At 38.1% G+C, this 24449-nt stretch overlaps 1 protein-coding gene across 4 annotated transcripts in view; it reads right to left on the bottom strand.

Moving 5' to 3' along the window:
• The window catches only part of CCDC171 (coiled-coil domain containing 171), a 158592-nt gene that overhangs the window by 30065 nt on the left and 104078 nt on the right, over nucleotides 1-24449 (bottom strand). For 3 of the 4 annotated variants that reach the window (XM_075527213.1, XM_075527216.1, XM_075527214.1), the window contains exon 23: nucleotides 13743-13874. The exons of the other annotated variant lie outside the window; for it this stretch is intronic. In XM_075527213.1, the coding sequence (XP_075383328.1) occupies nucleotides 13743-13874 (132 nt within the window). The remainder of the gene's footprint in view (nucleotides 1-13742; nucleotides 13875-24449) is intronic. 4 annotated transcript variants of the gene reach the window in all.

The raw sequence follows: 24449 nt of genomic DNA, 5'->3' as shown, positions 1-24449 counted from the left end.
TGGATGGTGTTGCTCTTGGTCTATTGAGTGACATCTTGGAACCAGAAAAGATGTACAGAAACTGAAGTACAGAATTCTGTTTCTACAACGAAATTCATAGAAGTAAAATCAATTTTAAAAAGCATATTCTTTCTTATTTTTAAGGGATTCCTACATATGGATAGGATATCCTATATAAGCAAAGCAATTTTTATAAATAAATATTACCTAAACACTACATCTTAACTGTCTGAAATCCAATGGATTAATTATAGGTGTATGTGTATGACAACAATTTAAAGAGGGGAGAGAAGTAGACATTAATCGATCAAGTTACTAAGTAGGAAAATCTGAAGCAACTTCACATGGAAGGCAAATGTGAGATCTGAAGAACTCTTCTGTTCTTCTGAAATGCTGTTCACAAACTATCCAACATCAGTAACTAACTCGACTATTTGCCAACATAGTAGAAACAATGAGTTTACTGAAAATTAAAATACATTTTTTTCATTGGTTTTAAAGAGTGCTCTATTAACTAAGACCAATTTCAGTTACTTTTGGTAAAGAAATATGCTTTACAGACAAATAGATGCTACTGAGACTTTTATGAACCTTTTTAGAAACTCATTAAAAAATACCAATTTAGTTTTAACCACTGTAGAAAAAGTCCGTCACTGAGTCCAACAGAAGAAAATGATCACCCCACAAAATATGAGTTCAGTATAGACATTTCCTTAAATATTTTGACTAGAGCTATGAAGAGATATAGATTATTCTTTTCCAGCCACAAGAAGCAGCTTTTCCATTTTAGATTAAAACATTTTCAAACTGAATTAGATAAAATATTTTATATATACTTAGAAGGGGGAAATGTGTCCACTTTGTATTTTCCATGCAAAAAGATGAAGACAATCTATGCTGTAGTTGCCATTTATTAGGAGAGACAAAGGTCCCTTCTGGCAGGTTTAGTCGACATGACAGCTGCAATTATGTGGCTCATACATAAACAATCATTACAGAGTCCTAATCTTCATATCAGATTTTAGGTGAATGCTCAAGTCTAATGGAGCCCAGGGGCTAGAAAACTGCACAAAGTTTTATGATACAGTTTACTTCATTTCCTTTGCTTTTCTTATGAAGTGTTCATGGTAGCACCGCATTTTAATTCAACATAAATATTTCATCCTACATAAAGCAACATTTTGTAGTTTTGTAAGGAAACTCCAAATTATACCTGTTCGGTTGGACAGCAAACTAATTTTTTCATTTTGGCTTCTCACCAAAACATCAGTTATGTGTACAACTTCATGATGCCAGCACAGGAAAAAGCACCAGTCAGTTCTATAGAGAAAGTAATGATCTAGAAAAGCTGAATTGTATTCCTCAGCTAAATGGACACACCCTAAACTAATGTCCACTGTCACATATAGGATGGGCAGGTGTTCTCCCTTCATTCTGCCTAAATTCAGATGTGAGATAATTAGTTGGTTTCATACATTCTTGAATTTTATCAAAATTTTTATTTTAAAAAAGCAACATGCAAATGGCTAGATTTTCCAATCAGACTTGCTTTCAAGACCTGATTTATGCCATGAAAATGTTTTATTAGAAATTTCAGGGACAACAGCTCTTGTTCCAAAATCTGAAGAATCAAAGGAAATTTAAAGAGCACAGTACACCTACTACTGACCTTCACAATGAGCATACACATTAGAATCCCTCTTTCCAAAGCAAAAGTTGGGAGAATATTGGCAGCATCTGCCTCAAGTGGTACTGACACTGAGCTTGACAATTCACTCTCCTTAAGCTTAGTATGAAATAGAGAAAATATTTTCCTCCCAAAGTTTGCTTTTAACCATCATAATCTGAGGAAGAAGGATAAATAAAATTATCCTTGTCATCTCTGAAGATCTAGTTCTACTAACAATGGGTGTACAGCTGAAGAAAAGCCTTGCTGGGAAAAACCGATTCTGTTTATCTTTTTGGCATTTGTCATACAGATGACTCAGAAAGGTAATCCCAATCAACACATGCTAAAAACTGGTGGATGAGTGAGATTCCACTGTACTGAAGTCCAGGTCTCTTCTATGCAAGAGGTCAACAAGCTAGGTGAGAAAGCTGTTCACTCGGAACAGCTTGAAAGACAAAGAGAAGACACTAACTTTTCTGTTGGCAGAGCTCTGGTTGTCCTCATTCAGACCAACAATTCAAAGATACGTTGTTACCTGATGAGCTTTTTTAGGTAATATTCTGGAAGACACTGATTTTCTGCTTTGTCTTCAGCAAGTGTACCAAGTGTCTTTTCATTAAATGGAAATCTATGATCGGATTGCAGAATTATTAGGCTGGGAGCCTGGCAAGTAAGGAAAAGGCTGTTATAGTCCATTCCCCTGTCTGGCCAACAGTCAACAATTAGATCCAATTCCTTAGAAGCATAAGAGATAAAGTGACTTTCTGAATTCTGTTTATAAAACTAGATGCTTATAGCAACACTGAAACGAGAAAACTAAGGAGGATAGGCACAGGTGAGATGAGTTTGCCTAGAGAGCATAAAGTATTCTTCAACAATAGGATCAGAAGTAAAATGCTCCCTATCATAGGATATCATAACTAGATTGAGAAAGCCCTTTTTAGTCTTTCTTTTTTACCGGATTTGGTAATGACTGCAGGCACCATAATATCATATGCTTGAGTGGTGACCTTAATGGTGGATCAACAAAAGTGGGTGGTTCTTATCCAAGGATCCCAGCTATACTAACTTACAAACACCCTAGAGGATAGCATTTTCCCAACTACCTCTGATGTTAATTGGTTACTACTTCCTTATGCATTTTTCAGAACTGGACCACTACTTGCAGTTAGGTCATTTCTGAGCAATTGTGCCTATGGATGTCGGTAAGATAGAGAAATCACTTCCACAGCTTACCAAATCTAGAAACTATAGATGATTTCTACTTTTTTTCACCTTTTTGTAGTTCGGAAATGAGGAAAGCAACCTGAAAAGAAACAACTACTGATGGAGTGGCAGAGAGTGCGAGGTGATTATCACAGATGATGCCAAAGCATGACTAGTATAAAGAAGGTAAACTGGGAATATTTATTAACATTAACGTATTAATATTAAATGAAGTAGCAGGAACTATTTTCAAAACAAACATAGAAAACAGTTTTTCAGAAAGTGTGTAGTTAAGCTGCAAATGTCCTTTCCACAAGTCATATGAATGCTTAAGTTTACATGGGTTCAAAAAGCAATGGGACAATAAATGGCTGTTGAATACAGAAATATGAATTTTGTTTCAGGAGGTCCTTGAACTAAAACGGTGGAGGCTGGGAGAAATTCTGGAGACATTTTAGCACTGTTTCTTATGCTCTTCTATTTTTACTTTCCCCTGCCCAACCCTTTTTTAAGGAGGGACAACCAGATTTACTGCTATTCTATGTGCCCTCTAGGCATTAAATGTTTACTCAGTCCCATAGTCTATTTCCCAAAAGAGTAAAATTTGCAGCAAGTCTCACATGGAATAAATGCAGAACAAATCAAGCATCTAGGATAGTGACCTTTGCCAAGGTACAGACAAACATCACATTTTGACATGTAGGAGACTCGCTGCCCAGTTCTGTGGTCTTTGCAAGCCTTTGTAAAAACTTCAGAATTTAAACTTCAACCTGTAATCTTTAGCTTGCGCAATATTAAAGTAATTTATAAAAAAGTTAATAGGGAACTGGATGGAGAGAAAGTTTGGCGCTGCAGGCAGTAGCAATGGCATGATGCTTTGCTTTCTAATCTATCCCTTTAGTATTTGTCAATTATGATACAATCAGGAAGAGGGGGACCTACAAATGGGTGCTGGTATTGGAAAAGAACACAAAATCGGCCTCTGAGCAGAGAGAAGTCAGAACTAAAACATAGTCTTCAGGCATTAAATGGGCACTGCAAGTTTGCCCCACAGGTGGAATGGGTGATTGTTTCCTCCTGATGTTTACTTTAGAACTGCACTGTTGTCAAAAAAAGATCATGATGTGGAAGCAATCCAAAGGAATCTATAATTCTATCAAGGTTCCAGGAGGATAAACAAATGGTGTTCTTTCCATGGATATTATCTTTTTAAAAGCCATGAAAGATTCAATCCTTTGCAGGTAAACTTGCCAACATGCAGGCTGTGCATCACTATCATTCAGGTTTACAAAACAGTTCCACATTCACCCTCTTTCCATTACTTTAGCACCCCCCAGCCCTCTTCATTTTCTCCCCACCCCCTAATTTCTTACCACCTTTTTGCTTCTAATGGGAAGAGACCACAATGAGGGAAGAGACCACAATTAGGGAAGAGACCATAACGAAGGGAGAGTTAAAGAAGACTATAATGAAACTGGGTACTACAATGGACAAGTACTCGTTAAAAAAGAGTGCCCTATTTGAAGCGTGTTTGTCCTGGAACACCTACAGCAATAGACCTTATCAATCCTAAGAATTTATGCTTTTCATAGTCCAATATAAGTGTTGGAACTTGTGACCTTAGGATTCTAGCAGCACATATCACTAGACCATCAATCAATTCAGCAACTGAAAAATCAAAGTAGTTCATTATGATTCCTGCAAGATAACAATGTAAAGAAGCAAATTCACAGGTAACAACATACGTGAATTTATGAGCCACAATTTGCACAGCCCTCACCCCCCAAAAAAACAAACCCCAGAATGAATTAGTGGCAAATTGGTAGAATTTGGTAAAAAACAGGTTAACTTTTAATCCTTTCAAAACTTGTCCTCTTCTAATTTCACTGCAGTGGTATATCACTTGGGATGCTATCCCAGTCTATTTCTTCAGTGTAGGACAACTGTGGAATTAACAGAACAGCCTGGTTTTTTATGCCAAGTCTTATATTCTGAAAGGTTTACTGTGTTTTTCTTAATCCTTAAGTTGCATATTCATTGCTATATTTTTGTCTAACTGCTGTCACTTATATTGTCATGCAGAAGGGCAAATCAGGGTCAGTTTATGTAAGCGGCATCAATCTGAAAAACTTCATCAGTCTTTATTTCAAGACATTATGCAAAGAAAGCTGACATTAAGAGAGCCTTAACTGACAGCAAATGAAATCAATCAGCAAATCACTAAGCCATAATAAACTCGCTCAAGTTGTAGATAACCCTTCCTCTTCCATGCCTTTAACTACAAGGCCCACCAAATGCAGTATCAGGCAGAAACGTCTCCCTTGATTCCATTACAAATTTTCTTGCTTTGTAAGCTATTGATAAGAATAACAAACAGATAGAGATATGTTTTATAATAATGGAATACTAAGCAGTTAAGTGAAAAAAGACTAAACAAAAGATTCAGCATTTGAAGAAGCTTCTTTTTTTAGTTTAAATGTAATTAAGAATAGAAAATGGTTTGATTCTGTTTCTGCTACTAAGGTATTTGTGTAATAAAGTCTATTGCCTTATTACCTCCTATTGCTTAGACTCACTTGCTCAGCATTTCTTCTTAGTTTTTGAAATAAAAAGAACCAGTACAAAAAAAGTAAGACTCCAGACAATTCCTGATCTTTCATGGTATTCACTTCATGAATTCATTTTGTAACCCACATGATTATCAACAGTTTAACTGCTATGTTTGTGAATGGGCTTATCTGTGTTACTACAGTACACACTGCAGACAATATCAAACAATACAGTGACATCCAAGCTACGCAGTGGTTATCTGGTAAAATTACTGCTTTTCTGAAGATACTGCGCACAGATAACCCAATGCAGTTCTGAAACATAAGATTTCTGAAGTAAGGAAAATTGCCTAACAAACAAGGTGCTGTGAAAACTATATTTGTTATTTTCTGTTATTAAACGGTGCTTTATTTTTGTAGTTACAGTATTTAGGAGTCTGCCCTTATTCACTGAGGCAGCTTTGGGTGCACATTGAGATCACCATGTCTCTAGAGTAACTTTTCTCATAAAAGAATAGTGACTAGAAGTCAATAAAGATGCTTCCTGTTGGGTCCTTAATGCTATAAGATGCAGCAACCTAGTAACCAGCTGGAAAAAAACCCCATCCCAGGATTACAAGCAGAAGCAAAACTAAGTAAATAAACTTGGTGAATTAAGACCATATTTTACAGAGTTCTTATAGAGCTTTCTTGCATATCAGCACAGATCATTCATAAGAGATTACCCACATGCAACAGATATAAATGTATGAAAAAGTCTAAGTGGACAAAGGCAGATAGTTACACAATTGCTTGACAGGGTCAAAAAAGAAAATTTCCCATTAAGAAAGGTTACTGAAAGGTTAAATTATTATATACTAACTTTGGTATTCAAGATAATCAGCAGCAGATCTTAACTGAAAGTTTTTACAAAACTAGTAAAGCTTATGAAAGAGGCTGGACAAGAGTTGTTAGTTTCACAGGCATAAAGAGACAGCTTTCAGTAATCGATTAATTGGTCATTACAGATACTGACTTTGATATTTACGGTCCTATAGTGCCAAAGACTTAACAGGGTTGGGGTGCAATCAGTGTACCAGCTAACTACAAAGCCTTATGAGAAGGGTTCTTCATATAGTCTCCATTTATTCGAATTAAGAAAGGTGAGGAAAGAAACAAAAAAGTGAAAGGGTGGCTGAGAAAGCGATGGAAATAGGCTAATGATAAGGAGGAGGAAAATGAGGAAAGGAGAGAGAGCAATAAAAAGCCCATAGAGGACAGGGAGGAAAAGACTGCTAAGAGAAATGCTGTGAGGAGGAGAGGAAGCTGGGAACACAGTTAACCCACAGAAAGGAGAAAGGGTGTGCAATTCAAATTATAAAAGGCAAACTTCCAACATCACTGGCATTTTGAAGATGCCTCACTTTTTATGTTTTAAATTGTGTTTTGCTAACATACATTAAATGTTATGTTTTAAAGGAATTATGGTTAAAATAAATTATGCTAAAATGGCTTCTAAATATTTATCATCATGATGCAACCTATCTGGAGACATGACTCCAGATACCAGCCGAACGCATTCAAGGAAATTAAATTAAGAGTTCTTCATGTTACATCTCTTCAATCTGGTTATTCAGATTTTACTTAGTTGTTAATTATTGTTTCTTAAGCCCTGCACCAACTTTATTTTTGACAAATTGAAGTTTGCAAAAGGTCAGGGTTGCAAGAGGTGTCATCCCACTCTAATGAGTTTAAAACACTTGCATATTTATGAGTATTTCAACTCAAGGTACAAGTGCAAAGTATCATTATATCAACAAAGAATCACTTCTCTCTTTAAACAGTATATTGGAAGGCAGGCTCGTGATCAGTTCAGAAGCAGCACATTTTGACACTAGGTAGGAAATCAGTCCTTTTGGAGAGGAGAAGAAAAGAGGGGGAGGGCAGCCCAGGTGCTGTGGATAGCAGCTGTTGAACTTCTGGAGGATGAAGACCCACTTTTACCCAACAAGAAGCAGCAGTCCGATTCCAGAGGAGGCAGCATTCTGGCCTCTGTAATGAAATGGATAGTTCCTTCTGTGGGTGAAATGGTGGAAGTAAAATGAAAACACTAGAAGTGTGTGCACGTTGGGTGCAAGCATATATAAACGCACTATCTTCAAGATTCTCTTAAAAAAGATTTCTCCTTTCTGAAGTACTAAGGGAAAAAACACAATTATTTGTTCTTTTAACAGCCATGCCATTAAAAAAACCAAAAAGGCTCCAAAAAAGTAGTAGAAGATTTAAAATACTAATAATCCAGTTTTCAAGCAGCTACTCCACGATTAATTCATCCCAGTAAGTCCTCATACCAGAAGTGATTTATGTTTGAAAGACTTGCCCTATGCAGAGGATAAAATTTGATGACAGAATTATAATGTTACCTTCGAAATCACTTGCTTCCTCAATTTGGTAAGAACTTTTTTATTGACAAGTAAACTCGAGAATGAAAAAGTGTTTATTATTTTGAGAAAAATTATCAGCAGAATTATACATATCTTCTACCTTCTAATCTATCAAACATAAATCTAAAATTAATGAACAAGTGAAAATAAATACAAATTAAGATGCTCTGAACACTTTAAACTACATTTATGTTTGCCCAATTAATTGAAAAAGTAGACATACAACACAATCAGATAATACATGACTAAATCATACATGAATACATAATTTACATAAAATAAATGGTAAGAACCTACTCCTTCATAAATTTATAATGATTATAGGCTAACACTGAAGATGTCAGTACTTGACTATATTACTACCACCACTATAAGCCTTTATGTTATTACTGCGGTTTTCATTTCAAATTACCTCAAAATACCTGAGAAACACAAAGAAGTACATATAAATCCCATGTGGACTTCCTAAACCTGCATGAACAGATGGACACATGCTGAAGACAGAGACAGGAAGAGCAAGACAGAGGGAGCACAAGGCGGGCGGGCAGGGGGGGATGAGAGGCAGAGAGAGAGGGAGAGCGCCAGAGGCAGAGGGACAGTGGGGACAGAAAGACAGAGAGGCAGGCAGAGCAAGCGAGACAGAGCGAGAGTGGGAAAGACAGGTACAGGGAGCAGGAGAGAGGGGCAGAGACTGACAGAGAGAGACGGAGGCAGAGCAGCAGGCAGCAACGGACTGAGGGAAAGCACGATCTGTGCATAGCAGAGAGTGCGTACGGGAGAGGGAGAACAAGAGCAGCAGAGAGTGAGCGCGTGTGTGGCAGTGTGCACACAGCAGTGAGCAAGCGTGTGGCAGAGAGAACACACCTGCAGTGGAAAGTGTGCACATAGGACACTGGGAGAGACAGCATGCAGCAGAGCACGAGAGCATGTGACAGAGAGAGACAAAAAGCGAGGGAAACAGAGAGAGACAGACAGACAGACAGGCAAGACAAAGTGAAAACTTACCCATCTCAAACCCACCTGGAGGAGAGAAAGCACGCCACAAGTGTATAGTATCTTTCAGAATTAAGGGAGAGCTTAGTAATGAAAAATACAGATTTACCTACTCAAGTCCTTGGTTATAATAAACTAAAATTTTCTTAATATGCAAGGGATTTCCAACAGTCAGGTCAATCTTACATCTCAGGTGAAGGGCAGCACACAAAAAAATGCTTCCTCCTAAGACCTATAAATATTGACAAATATAGATACATGTATGTGCACCCCTTTTACACCAGAAGCCTGTCTATAGTCTCATCCTCACATCTGCTTTTTCATACACCACATAAATGCATTAAATATTCACATCCTCATTAAAGTCACGCACAAAACTTGCCCATTTGTATTCTCTAATTCATATAAATCCTGTAAAACAGCAACACAAGTTCATCTTTGAATATTGGTTCTCTTCCAAACCAACATCCAGAAGTCACAACATATCCTTTAGCAACCAGATATTAGAGGGGGATGAGGCCGACCATGCCAAATACTGACCAAAAGCAACGACCACAAATTAATAGGTCCAATTAATAAAATATACCAATGGAGACTTTGAAGACAGAGGTCAAGGTAGTTCCCATGACACAGAAAAAGATTATTCTTTCCCTAATTGCACATCTGCAGGCAGCTACCACGTGTGAACATCAGTGGCTGTCTGATCAGTGGCTGTCTGATCATGTCTTTCGGACATGCAGCGGATGTGATTCTGACAACTGCAGCTAGTTTCTTGTTGCCACTGTTTTTCACTAACAATGCCTGAATAGATCTTACTTCTGTGTACTAGAACATCTGGGACGTTCTCCATAAAGGCAGTGCTCCTCTACTTTGTTTAAAGAGCTCCTGTACCTCCTGTAAAACCAACCTGCAACAGCAGATATAGAGCATAACCTAGGTACACAGGGCAAAGCCACCAATTTGTAAGTTGTCAGCCTTTCCCTGTTTGGGAAATAAGCACTTATACATCAAGTATACATTGCACATCCTATTGCTATTGCAAAACTAGTCTGAGGTACCTAAATTTGCTTCAAGAAGTTTCTTTCATACCAGTTCTTATCCTTCTGCGTCTACATCTCCAAACAGAAGAAATTTGTTGTGAGAGTATACCAATGCTTAATTATTTATATGTGAACATTTAAACCTTATCTGGTTTATTTGGGGACTGTATGCATTGTTTTTTATGTCAAATTGCTTGCCATGAGTATTAATTACATATTTGATGTAGAAGTTCTTGAGAATTCAGAATTCAGAATGAATTTTATGAATTACCACTTTTTCTGTGAGCCAATAACCTCTTTCAGAAAATGGCGTTAAGAGAACATTATCCTCTTCCTAAAGGTGTAGCACAATTCAATTTTGTATTTTATAAAGAGTTGATAACCTTTGTAAATAACCTACTGGTTAATTTAAATAGTCACCTGCCAAGCAAGTCTACTAGAATTAGGAATCCCACATTATTTCAGTTGCTCTTTTTCACCCTATATCCTGTATTTATTGAAGGCTTTACATACAGTTCTACTTTTTGTCTTCAGTGGGAACATTCAGGCATGGCCACCACAGCACACCTTAAATCCTGTTCTCATGGTTTCAGCTGCTTGAAAATAATACTATTTTTTCCACTTTTAAACTTAACTAAGTAACAAACAGTACAACTTTGTGACATAAGAACCTTCACAGCAATTAAATGCCAGGTGAGAGTGTTTCAAAGCTATAGGCATCATACCATTTTACTCTTTGAGATATTGCACTTTTTTCATTACTTATCCATCTCAAGTGACATTTTCATACTATTATAGTAATTCTTGTTACAGTTTCCAAGGATTTAACAAGTGCCTACAAATTAACTCATACTTTCACTAGTTGCATGGGCCTTTAGAAGACACTCAGTGCAAGGACATTCTTGTTGAATAACTTACATTTTAATCTATTATGTAATTTTGCAATTCAAGAGCCATTACATGAAGTGCAGGCATTGGAGAAGGTACACAGAACTTTGTGTCCCACGTATTTCATTTCATTAGCTAAAGGTCTATCACTACAGCGTACAACACATTCTTTAAAAGATGCACACCACTTCCCCTACAGCTGAACAATTATTTCATTTGAGAACGACAGGGGTTTTATTTGTGTGTTTGTTTGATCAGCCCTGTAAACATTCATGGTATTTGGAATGTTGGATCCATTTGTTAGAAAAAACAATCTTCTGGTTTTACAAGATAATTAATTAAGTATGCCACAAAAAAGCAAATCTCTGATAAAGATTCACAGTCAAGCAACTTGGGTTCATTATGCCAATCTTCTTTGCACTTGTCTCCTATAAAGAAAGCATATTTTTCCCAAGAAACATTCATATAGAGGTAACAGCAATTTAAAAATTCCAAGACTTCTCGTGTTCCCAAAGACAAAGTATATAGATTGGTAATGCTGCTGAGCCCATCAAGTAAATTAAGGATAGCAGATTTCATTCAAAACATCTTTAAGAGCCACTTGCTTTCAAAAAACTTTGGAAGAAAGATAACCTATGCAGATGTGTATGCACATACACACATACTAGCTTTTTTTCTTCCTCTCCTATGACGAAAAAGTGATACACACTGACCCAATGGATATAAAATTATTATTAATTACTGATTCCAACCACCTACCACGAACTGGATGCATGAATAATAAAAATAAAACAATGCAATTTCTTGTGAGTACTCAACAGTTCTGATAGCCAGTGCTTCATCCCTATCATACTGTCTAATTCAGGATCTTAATTTTTATGCAATTTTTTAAAATAAACCACCAAATACCAATAAATTTAGACTTGGAAAAAAACTCCTTATGTCTAACACTTGTAGATAATAAGGCCTTTAACTGAAATGTACTTGTCACAGACTAACTATAAAATAAATGTAGTAGCAGCTGTTATAGAGACCATGCATGCAAACAATTCCACTGGTTTTAATAAGAAGCGTCCATAAAGTGATTACTAACTGCTTACCTCATTCAAGATTGCAGGATTGCCCTTAATATAGCTTTGCATACAGAGAAATTAAAATCAATTAGCTGACTCCCAGCTATAAAAGGGAAATTTAATAATAAAATCTCTATAATGTATTTAAAAAGTTATCAAACAGGGACTATATAACTAGAGACGAGGAGGGGGAAAGGGAAAAGGGGAAAAAAGGGAAAAGGGGAGAAAAGGGGAAAAAAGGGAAAAGGGGAAAAAAGGGAAAAGGGGAAAAAAGGAAAAAGGGAAGGGGAGAAAAGGAGCTCCACAGTGAGATAGACTGTGAACCATTGATGCCGTTTGTGTACGTACAGAGTAACCATGTGTAATTGGAGCTGTCGGGTGAACAAAACATATGTTTACAATACTGCACCACCAGTAAGCTACCCAGCACATACATTGCTATGTGTCAGGTATACTACAAGCACTCTGTACAATGTGAAATGCAATTTTTTATACTTCTGTTTCTCTTCTTCTTCTTAGAAAGAAAGAAGGAAGAGGCTGTCTTGCAAATGCTTCTACAATCATTCCAAGGTCAAAAAAGAATGGGAGTTGGGATGGGACCAAAAAAAAAAAAAAAAAAAAAAAAAGGCAGCTATCACTGAATAGGCCGCCAAATTAGCAGAGCAGTATTTAAAAGCTGGTGACTTCCATGACAGCTTCTTTGAAAAGATGCCACCTGTGGAACCTTTTGCACAGCCTTAAAAGTGATCATCACTGTATTGGGGAAACATTTGCAACTCTACTGTGTGCTAGAGACGTACAGCTCTGTTAACTAAAGTTCATGGGAATCTCAGGTGTTAGATATTACTACTTTATTATGGAAACACGGTAATACACACATAATTTAAATCCTTATCATATTGAAATGCATGCATGCAGGAGGGCAACAGTGAGAAATGTCCAGCTCAGAATCTGCCTTTCTTGAATGTTTGATTTTGTGACCCTGTTCCTGCAATTATACACTGTATCTAGAACAGAAAATCTACAATAAATTAGAAAGGATTACTACAGAAATGTACACGCACTATGCAATACTTGCACTGTCTGACTTCCTTGCACTTTACATGACTAGCTTTCCTCTCTCTGATTCACATAGAAGAGCACAATGAATGAAGTATGTAGTCACTCTGCCTTTCGTTCTCTCATCGTGAAAACAAAATGTTCTGCCTTTAGCAATAACGTATCACAAGAATGAAGTCATTCTGCACAGCTATAAAGACTAAGGCATAGTTTGCATATAAGACATAACAAACTTAAAAACAATAAAGAGGCATTGCACAGAATCCATTTTCAAAGCTGAAAATATGTACATTTTCAGTTCATTTCTCTTTTTTCCCCATTGTTTCCTCCTAACGAAATTAGTATTTTGAAACATACAAGTCCTTAAACCTACATGAACACAATAGCTTCTAATTCCAAATAGCAGTTTCTTTTAAATTAGGAATGCTCAAAAATCACTATTACTTCTAGAACTGTAATATGGAAAAATCTGATTCTGACCAAGAAGCAGCATAAAAATCCTGTCTTTTTTTTTCCCCCTATTTTATTTGTCTTGCTTAAATTAGGGGGGGGAGGAAAGGGGGTGTGGGATAGAGTGATACGAATTTTCAAATATAACATTTGCATTTTTCCATGGTCATATTCCCGCCAGTTATTTAACATTATAACTGCAGAATTAAAAGTTCACAGCATCTCTGAAATACTGTATTCAAGAGTATATATGGAAATTATTTCTCTTTCAACTGTTGACTGCAATAGTTTTGAAGCTTTTTGTTCCCCACACATTCAGAGCAGTCTAGCTTCTTGTTCTATCTCAGATGCAAAAAAGGAAAGAGAGAAACAGGATTATTTTAGACTCTAACCTGAAACGCTACAACCTCTGGCCTGCCCTTCAGCCCTTCCACTGCAAAAGTCTCTAGGTGCAGTTTGGGTAGCTGCAGGGTGAAGTCATTCCTGGTTGCCGCAGTCCGTGACAGCAAGGTCTGATCTCTGACCTAAAGGGAAAAAAACAGCATCAATGGTAATTCCCCTTCAGACACATTAACTGGGATGAACTGGGTCCCCCTGAGCCCACTGAGTGGACTTGCATTGATCGCTGGACCTGAAATCCATGAATAAATTTAGGACTAATTGATTTTTCGTTGCAAATAAATCTCTAATTCAGAGTGCTGGGAGAGAATGTTAAGAAGAAAAAGCATCTTCCCCTGGTCTGAAATGAGAAGGAAAGAAGAGACACTAAGGGCTCACCAGCCCACCTGGTATGTACATTTCACAGGCCTGTCCCCTGTAAAAGCCTCGTAAGAAAGGAAACAGTAACTGTACTTCGGCTCAAACAAACATCAGCTATGAAATTAAAAAGTTCATGCGATCATACAAACCAGACGCTGGCACGCGAGTTCTGCCTCCTGTAGGGAGGCCGTATCAGTCCTCAACAATAAGGTTCATTTAGCATCAATTCAGCTAAACGCCAGATTAAAATGAATAATCCTCAAACAAAGCAAAATAAACCAACCTGTAGCTCGGCAATTAACAGAAGGAAAAAACCACCAACCCTGCTACCGGCTTTCTCACTGCGGGCTGCCTGTAAGAAACAACGCGCTAATTGGCATTAACCGACGTGCAGGCCGCCGCGCGCGACGCCCGCCCAGAGCGGGAAACGCCGCCATTGGCGGGACAGCCGGGCAGCCGCACGCGCCGCCCCACGCCGGCCGACCGCGCCCACACCCCGCGCCGCCGCGCCCGCGCCCGCGCGCGCCGGCAGGCCGTTGGTGTCACAGTGCCACCTGCTGGCCCCGCGAGGCACGGCTGTGCACGCAGCAGCTCGCGTGCGGCCGGAGCGACGCAAACGCACAGGTAAAAACGCTCCGCAGCCGAAGGCGGCGAACGCTGTTGTCTTTTTAATGCAACCGGACGTGCCAGCGTTGCACGCGAGACGCGTATGGGTACCGCGGCGGAAAATGCAACGTTTTGCCACGTATCACAACGTGTAATTAGCCTGTCGGCACGGGTGTGAAGTTACGGGTATTTAACACGTAACTTCCACGGACACGTCACTTACACTCGGAGACCGTATGCTGCCACGCACCCATTTTTCGTGCTATTTACTGCAAAAACTACCGTGTCCACCTCCGGGAGATGCCAGAGTCAGGTTAGGTTCTAATACAGAGGGACAGACACACGTGCAAAGATGCGTTAGTACAAATGCACAGATGAAACACATTCCTGTGGCGTACACTGTATCCGTTGAGCAGCAATAGCTAGTACTGCAAAAATAATTTGCTGCCTTCAATGACAATACGCAGTCTGATACTAAGACATATATTAAATATATACTAAATACCTATAAATCAACAGATACACCATTTACTAAATACTACTTAAAATAAACTTCAGTTTTTCTTAGAGCCTCCCTTGCCCAAAAGAACTCACCAAACATGAATTAAAATGTATGTCCGTTCATTTTAAATCCCAGACTACTTTTCTGTAACCAACTACAAAATTAGATTTTTGTAAAATGTTGATTATGAGTGAACGTATTTCAAATAATAGCACAGCCTTTGAAATCTGCTCTGATGGAAAGGAAGTATGCATGTGTACATCTACTGATACAAAGAAGAAAAGATTCTATTCGTTGCTCTGTTCTGTGGGAATAGGGAGCCCTACGTTTCCCAAGTTGACCTAAAGAATTCCTGTCAATACCTGTGGCTGCCAAACATATGCACTATGATGCAATTTTTATAACAGGAAAGGTCCTCTACACATTTTTTGCACACACAGAGCACTAGGTTCAGGATATACAGTCCTGTGGAACAAACACACTCTCTAGAGTGTTCTGTCAGCATGTGTAATTCCGGTCAGATGTTAACCTTGCTGAATATAACAAAATGTATTACTTTAAATACACATACACACACACACACTTGATTTACGTTTTTATAGCTTATATATCCCAACTTTTCAGTGTCTTTGCTGCCAGTATGCACACAGATAAAAGAAAACATTAATGTGGATTAAGGTGCTAAGAATTTATCAACATCAAACCACCAGTGTTTTGCCTTCTACCCTTCTGAACCGTAGTCAATAGATCTAAATATTTTACTGCACCCTGGCCAATTCATTGTTTGATGTTTAAAAACTCACCCAGAATCAAAGAAAATTTATTAAATTTCAGCCCCCAAATGAGATACTATTAGCTTTGAAAGTCAAGTTTAACTGCGATATTGATGATTCTCTTTTTTCTGTGACAAAATTCACAGGGGAAATCCCTATGTCAAAGTACAAAAGCAGATTGCTAATACTAGGGGGAAAAAAACAATGTATAAGCAATGTAGGTATAACACACACACAATACAGACACTGGAAGTCCTTTTAACCCTATTAGTTTCAAACTCTCCATTTCAGTATTGGGGCCTGACACTGAACAATAAAATACAAAAGCCATTTTTTAAAATGGCTGAATTGTGGTAAACATATGCCATTAATACCACCGCACCAGAAAAGTATGTATTAGCTCCTTAAAGAGTATGGTATTTGATACGAAGATTCACAACTGAAAAAACAACCCCAAAACTTTGTGTGTTTGTAAATACTTAGATTGTAAAGCGTGAATCTCATTATCAACATGCATACTGAGAAACAGAAAATAAAGCTAGAGTTTTCCTTTGAAAAATACTCCCAAGGGTTCAGGAAAAATTGTAAGAACAAAAGACTGGGCAGATACTGTACAAATATCATTACGTTGTTTAAAAGTGAAAACAGTCTTCATGTGGGCTACCTATTCAAGGAATGGAAAGCTATAATGGCCATGCCGGTATGGAATCACGCTGGATAGGCCATACCTATATGAAACCTTAGTTAAGAACCAATTTCATCACTTCCTGGCTATTTGCTTTTTGAGATCCAGAAAGGTAACAACAGGAGTTGGGAGACTGTGATTATTTCCTCATTCCCTGAGGAAGTAAGCCCAGTACTCACATACACACTTAGGTTACAGAACTATCAGGCAAAGGTAAAACTGGTAATTTTATTTAAAAAAACTTTATTTTTTTTGACAGCTTGACAGGGAGGAAAACCATCCTATCTAGTTAGGCTTTACAATGCAAGTTTCAGAGCTTTTTTGTATTTAATGACACCTTTTTTTTTTTCTCCACATGAAATCTACAGCAAGACTATTTTATCTGAGAGGTCTCCTTAGGCTAGAGACCTAATGCTATAATCTAAAAAAACTAATCAGCTAATCATGCTTATTGCAATGATTAAAAATGTCTAAAACCAGTTCCACTTCCCTGTACTCAAACAGAGAGAAGAAATATATAAATGTATCTATATCCAATGCTAGTGAAGATTTTGGCTATTTCTGATTTTGGTAAACGTAATTTTGGCTGAGACCGTGAAAAGTTGCAAGACTGATTTTATATGGAGCATAGGAAGTACTGCAACATTGGGCTGCTAAGTATGATCATTAGATTTTTCAGTTTAGCCTTACATAAATACTGTCTGAAAACAGGCAAAATCGCAAACGGATCCACACAACTCTACTACAATACTCAACACATTTTAAAACAAAGGAGCATAGTGACTTACGACAGTGTTTAACTTTTTAATTAATTAAGAGAGCAACACAGAAGACAACACTATAGCCACTCAATTTAAAATCAATCAAGTACTGATGAATTCAGATCAAAGCTGAAACTGAATAATAAACTGAAGTTACATTATTGACTGAACCAAGGTGTAGAAATTGATGGGCTAATTCTACATGTCCAAAAATTGTATTAAAAATTCTCTGCTGATCAGAGATAACAATAATTTTGTCTACAGTCCACTTCTGTGCTCACGTCTTTGTTTCCTCTCTGCACAGTTTGAGCTGGTATGCCCAGTTATGCCAACAGAGATATAATACTAAATGCTAGAAAGTTGTAAATGGTATTGAGATGTGCTTACCCCTCCCTAACATCTTTGCCTGGTTACTGTCTGACTGGTACAACAAACCTGAGATTTTAGCTCCTTATTTTGGGCCTAATTCCATGCTTTCTTATGGTAAAAAGAAAATAAAATTATTTATGGATATAAACTTCACTATGTAAGCTATATAGGAGAACCTTTTATAAGTTCAAAGTTCACCAATTCTACATAAAAAAATAGTACCTAGAAAGTAAAAGACTTTGGGCTTATTTTACTTTTGTTTCCTACTACTATTTTTTAATAGCATATCATCTGCAATTTAAACAGTGGAACAAAAACTACAATGATGCGGTGATTTGCTGAAAAGTGAACAGCAAATAATGATTTAGTCTGCTTGACTTTGAGATGACCATATTGCTGAGATAACAGAAGCTACAAATATGTTATGCAAATCATTCTAAAGGAGTGCAAGCAAAATGGTTTCTACCACACCGTTATGTGTTCTGCACGTGACATATAATTAACAAAAATGTTTCTAGAACTTTTTAAAATAGGAGGCAGTTTGAATGCAAACCACATCTTAGTTTTAACCACAGTCTTGTAAATATGTGGCTGATTTAGTTGCATAATGTCCATACCTCCAGGGCAGTATGTAGAATGGAGGCCATATTGCACAAAACAAGGACATGCACATCTACTGAAAATGGTCCTTTGCCTTCTTTGACGAGAAGCACTTTAACAGAAATAAGTTATATAGTAACTCATTTAAATGGGCAAGTCTTTGTTACAGTGGCACAAATGATCATGGAACTAAGGAGAAAAATAAAAAAGTATATACATTGGTGGACAGAATTAAACCTTCATGAACACTTCCTAATTTTTTAATGTTTAGTTATGAATTGTTGATGGTCTCTTACTTTATACAAAAAAATACAAGTGAATATACATGAAGGAACTTGCACCAACAATAGTACTGAATAGTGTTGATAACAGTAGTTCTTCAAGTAAGTTGCCAATACAGATGATCTTTCTAAGGATATATCCATATACTGTCATTCCTGAATATGGGCTCTCTAGAAAACAGTGATCACATGTGAAGTGTTAGCCCTTCAAGGGAATACAGACCCCAGAAGATTTGCTGAAGGATTTGGCACATATGACATCTGAAGAAGTACATACCACAGCACCCTCTCAGATCCAAGAGACAATCTGTTAATATCAGTTTCTCATAAAAACCAGAGTCTGAGTCTGCCCTGAAAATAAGGAAATCACTCAAAAAGTGTATATTCATCTTATGGAATGAGGGCCTATATAATCATGGGCACAATATTTTCCATCAGGATGTTTCAGGAATCAAGGATCACTCCACAAGTAGAGACACTACCTGTGACAAGATTGCATTGCTTAAACTGAAGGCACTTTAAATCAGACATCTGAAAACTGGAAAACTATAGCCACAATGAGAGAGTGAAACAGGTGAGGAATGACACTGGGAATCAAACCAGTCAATTGAACTGCAAAAAAACCCCCTCAAACTCTTCTCCCCCCCCCCCCCCCCCCCCCCGAAAGCCAAACTACACCAAATCACAACATATCTTGCTTAGACAAAATTGTGCCTCATAGGAGAGAAAGGGAAAAAACAGCTACATGGTGCAGCTGAATGAATACTTGTTACGTGGCCATCACAGTTAGGTTTGAGTACTCATTAAAGGCCAGCAAATCATTGCATACTCTTTCATCAAAAGAAGGAATACATCCTCAAACACAAGGGTCTGACTTCTGTTGATAGTGGAGGTTTTAAATAGCATTTGCACATACCCTGCTGTAGGTAGCCAGACATGAATGTAATTAGGTATACCAAATATTTTATTTAATTGAAAATCTACTAAAAAATTCTGTATTAGCATACAGATTTAGTGACTATCCTTTTTTGACTACTGCCATGCAAATCTATATTTAATTACAATACAGGCCATTTCATAGGTAGTTTTTTAAAATAACATTAATTACTGTATAACAGCATTTGTGTAAGGAGACATGTATCTCATAAAACTGGTGTTTTGGATATGCTTGGCTTTTTTTTTTTTTTTTTCTTAATGACTAGTCATGATTCTGGAAATTAGTTTTCAGAGTAGAATACTACCCCACGCTTACCTATAAGTTTAATTCAAGCTTTCGTATATTACTACACACACACATACACTACACGCTCTGTTGAATAAGATGTTAATTTGATCCAGAGTTGTTTTTTTGCAAACATTGACCACTGCACCTAAGCTTCGCTATCGTTGCAGGATGTGCACTGTAATACATCCCCTATGAATGGATTTCAGTGACCTTGGGCTGAAAATGAACCTATGTCTGGAGAAAATAACAGTTAATGTATTCAGTAATTCCACAATTCTCCAAACAAGGATTTTTCCTTACTGAAGGCAAACTATACAAAACTATTCAGCCTTTAGAAAAAAAAAACAACAAAAGACAAAGAAGACAAATGCACCCTGAAATTAGTTAGACATGTCTAAACTGAAAACAGTTAAGCACATGGATATGACATTCGGCAATGTCTTATCTTTAGTTTGTCAAGGTTTTTAAATCCCTCTTGAGCTGGAGTACCATTTTTAGCTTGGCTAGGTCAGAATGACACTGAACAATATGAGTGATGACACACTAGACAGCTATATGGACAGAGTTGTCATCAGCAAGCCAGCTGTGCTAACACCTGTATGTCCTGCACAACTGATCTTTAGGAACAAGGATCAAGAAAGTCAGATTACTAGGAGGGCGGAACAAAAGTCATTCATAAAACATTGAAATGAAGAGGTACTAATTTGCGATGGAGGAGAAAAAGTAATCCTTTTACTGCATTTTTTTCTTATCACATAGAAATAATAGCTTGTTTCCCACTATAAACTTTTTACAGCAGTCATCTAGAATTTTAATATTCTGATTGGGTTTTTGTTGTGATTTTATTGCATGTACACATACCCACTGTTTCAATAGGCTTGTGATAGGGCTGGTTTAGAACAACCAAGGACCACTGTAATGAATAGACCCCGAGTACACACACAAAAGCACGCTGCACTCTGTTCATGTGTCTAAATACACAGAAGAACCAGCTCTGGGAATGGCATTAGGCTAGGGAAAAATTTTCAAGTTGAGATCTCTAAAACAAGAGCTTTTAAATCATTATTGAGATAACATGATAGACTATAGATCCCAGTTAACTCAGAGAAATGTGGCTGATCAGTACAGCTGTAAGTATCAGGTCACATCTGTTGAAGTCTGATTGTGGCAACTAACTTAAGCCTTATAACTGTTGTGTTTTTTCAAGGCCTGATCAATTTGTGGTCTTCTTGCTGAAACTAACAATTAATGCCACTTACACTCAGTGTTTTTACTGATGTAGTCACTTGTGTATGGACTCAAACCTCTTGTAAATTAATTTCTTACAGGCCATAAAACAAGCATCATAAGGAAATGCATTTTATTGCTATGGACCACATCAGAAATAGCAATCTAATGCTACGACATTAGTAATTCTCAAGTCTTCAGCGGTTTCACCCCATCTCCAACTGTTTCTTTGTTCTGTATTAAAAACATCATTAATGCGATAAAGAAAGATAATTTTGTCCTTGTATTTTACAAGTATATAACAGGATGGATCGTACAGAGTTCAGATTTTTTTCAACTGATAGAACTGCGGGGCCCAAATCTCATGCACAGCCAGTTTAGGGACATTTCGGAGAAGACAACAGGGGTGGAAGGGGAGCAGCAGTGAGGCAATGAAACACAATGGTAGAAGGATTTCAAGACGTAACTGCTGACAGGTCTGCGTTGAAGCTGTTCTGCCAGCTGGCGTAGGAACCTTTCAATCAGGAGAAATGAAGTGCATTACAGAAGTGGATGAAGAAGAATTTTTCTGACCAAGTGCCAAAAGGAAAGGAGCACACTAGATAGCTGCTTTGATCCCTGAAATGTCCCAAAATGTCAGAATGAGTGGGTTGCTAACCAGTATTGGGAAAAATATTTTTTGGGGAGGTTTTTTGTGTTTTTTTTACTGACTTATTATCACAGCTCACCAGCCTCACAGGGTAGTGGGTAACAGTCTAAGCTTGTGAAGACACAGTATTTTATTAACCTGTTAAAATGGCCAAATCCTAAGCAATCAGGGCTGGGACAGGCTGAAAACTCTGCCAGCCCATAAAGCTTGTCAAGATTTTAAAAGCTAAGAGTACAAGGGGAAACAGGAACCATGTTCTGCTCTGTACAGGCTGACTCACTGGGATGACTTCCCATGGTGGTGTTTTGCACAGGCAGAGTTCAGGGCACAGGGATTTTGGGAGGCTGAAGAAGGGGCAGTTACAGCACTCTACCAGCTGCAGGTGCCCAAGGCTGGCAGCGGGGGCTGCAGGGCGGCCTCTGTGAGGAGAGGCCAGGGCTGCCCGTGCTGGACACAGCTGGTTCCAGCCAGCCCCAGTGGACCCACCGCAGGGCACGGCTGAGCCCCTCGGCCAAGCTGGTGGCCCCTCTGTGAAAATGTATTTAAGAAAGGGCAAAACCCACTACACAGACAGAGAAGAAGGGAAGAAAAAGAGTGAGAAACAGCCCTGCAAACAGCAAAGTCAGAGAAGAAGTGGGGCGGGGGGGGGTAGCGCTTGAGGCACTGGATCAGGTGCAGCCCACGGAGAGGACCGTGCTGGAGAACACATCCACACTGTAGGCCATGGAGGACCTCACGCCCGAGCAGGTGGATAGTTCCTGAAGGAACTGAAGTCCATGGAGAGCCCACGCTGGAGCAGGTATTCCTGAAGCAGGTATTCCTGAAGGACTGCAGCCCATGGGAGAGCCCACACTGGAGCAGGGAAACAGTGTGAGGAGGAAGGAGCGGCAGAGAGGAGTTGTTATGGACTGACTGCAAGCCCCTGCCCCTCATCCCCCCACGGGCAGAGGAGTCAGGAGCGAAGTCAAGCCTAAAAGGCAGGAGGACGCTAATTTTTTGGTCTTTGTTTCTCAGTATCCAAATCTATTTTAATAAATAAATTAAAACCATTTTCCCCGAGTCAACTCTGTTTTACCTGTGACAGTAACTAGTACACAGTCTCCCTGTCCATATCCCAGCACACAGGGTTTCTCATCTTATTTTGTCCCCCTGTCCTGTTGAGGGTGAGTGAGAGCGGCTGGGCGTCTGGCTGGCTGCTGGCCAAGGCTAACCCACCACAGGCACTCAAACTGAGAAGCAATACAAAGGGAAGGCTGAAGATTTCAGCAGAGAAAGTATAAAATTGTATCTTCCACTGATGGGACTACCATACCTATCAGTCATTAACTACACGTTAAAGAATCTAGCTGTATAAAATGAACAGATTTAATGTCTCTTACTCTGTTTATGCAAACATGATACTAAGAAGCACAGAAGAAATTAATAACGTAATACAGTTTATCAACAAGTATAATGGGTATATTTGTAAAAAAAATAACTTCTCAACATATTTTTGAAAGCATTTCAAGAAATCATTTATTTTTCATACATAAAAAAGGACTGCAGATGGGTTTTAAAATAAGACATTTACTTAAATGCTTTTTCTCTTGATGAGAAGACTTTTTAAGAAAACCCTTTATGTCTGAACTTCAAGCAGATGGAATTTCTTCTAAGAACACTTCCAGTAAAAATTAATTTATCTCTGTTACCATTTTGCATCTTACATTGGGCTTTTTTTTTTTTAAAAGGAATTGGTCAAGTCATGGACACAAGTTCTCTAAGTAGCCAATGTTTAAACCTGTTCTACTCTGCTAAGTTTTTCAGTTTAAGGCTATCTAATAGATTCTAGCGAAGAAAAAAAAAATTGCATCTGTTTTCCAAACCAAGATCTTAAAAAAATTCAGCTATTATCTTTTGGTCATCTTTAATATTATGTGAATAAAACTGAACCAAAACAAAATCTTCTTGAGGTCCTCTGTTTGCCCTTGGTGGTGGTTTTTTTTTTAATTTGGTAAAACATTCACTTTGCACTTTGATATTTGTCTTCAATATTTAGATGGTATAAAACCAAGAGGGATCTCTTATTTTAATGGTATCAGGAACTCTTGTGCAAATAATCCAGCTCCACGAGTCAGATGAAGATAGCTAACATGACAAGACCCAGGATAAAACAAAAAATAACCTTCTAAAGAATATCTTGCAGGTTATGAAGGATATGGAACTAGCTGCTAAGAATATTTTCTCTCTTAGCATAGCACATGCTCAAGTTCTTCAACATTTATGCTTCATAAATATTCATGATTTTAAAAGGTGGCTCTGAAATGGTCTTACAAGAATCATTCTGGGCACAAGCATGCCCAAGCACTTGTTGACAAAGCCAAATGTATGACACTAGATTTTCCATCCAGTCACAGGGGGGCCAGTAAGCTTGTAAATGATCCCTTGCCTAGAGCTGTATTAGAAGCATGCACAGAGATTGTCTCCCTCAGCTCTGCTTCTTCTTGCTTTGTTTGCTGAATGTGACACCCAAGTATACCCAAAGGCAGATGATCTAGTACGTACACTGCTGCCTTCTGGAATTCTTGTAGTGATGGAGTACAGAAATGAATGAGGTCGCTTTAATGGATATCAGTGTATACCGTTTTATTCTGAGTCTAACTAAGATTACTAAGGATGTCTGTAA

Source organism: Mycteria americana, chromosome Z (genome assembly GCF_035582795.1).
Source record: "Mycteria americana isolate JAX WOST 10 ecotype Jacksonville Zoo and Gardens chromosome Z, USCA_MyAme_1.0, whole genome shotgun sequence".
NCBI classification, from domain to species: domain Eukaryota; kingdom Metazoa; phylum Chordata; class Aves; order Ciconiiformes; family Ciconiidae; genus Mycteria; species Mycteria americana.
This window is presented reverse-complemented; position numbering and strand designations above follow the sequence as displayed.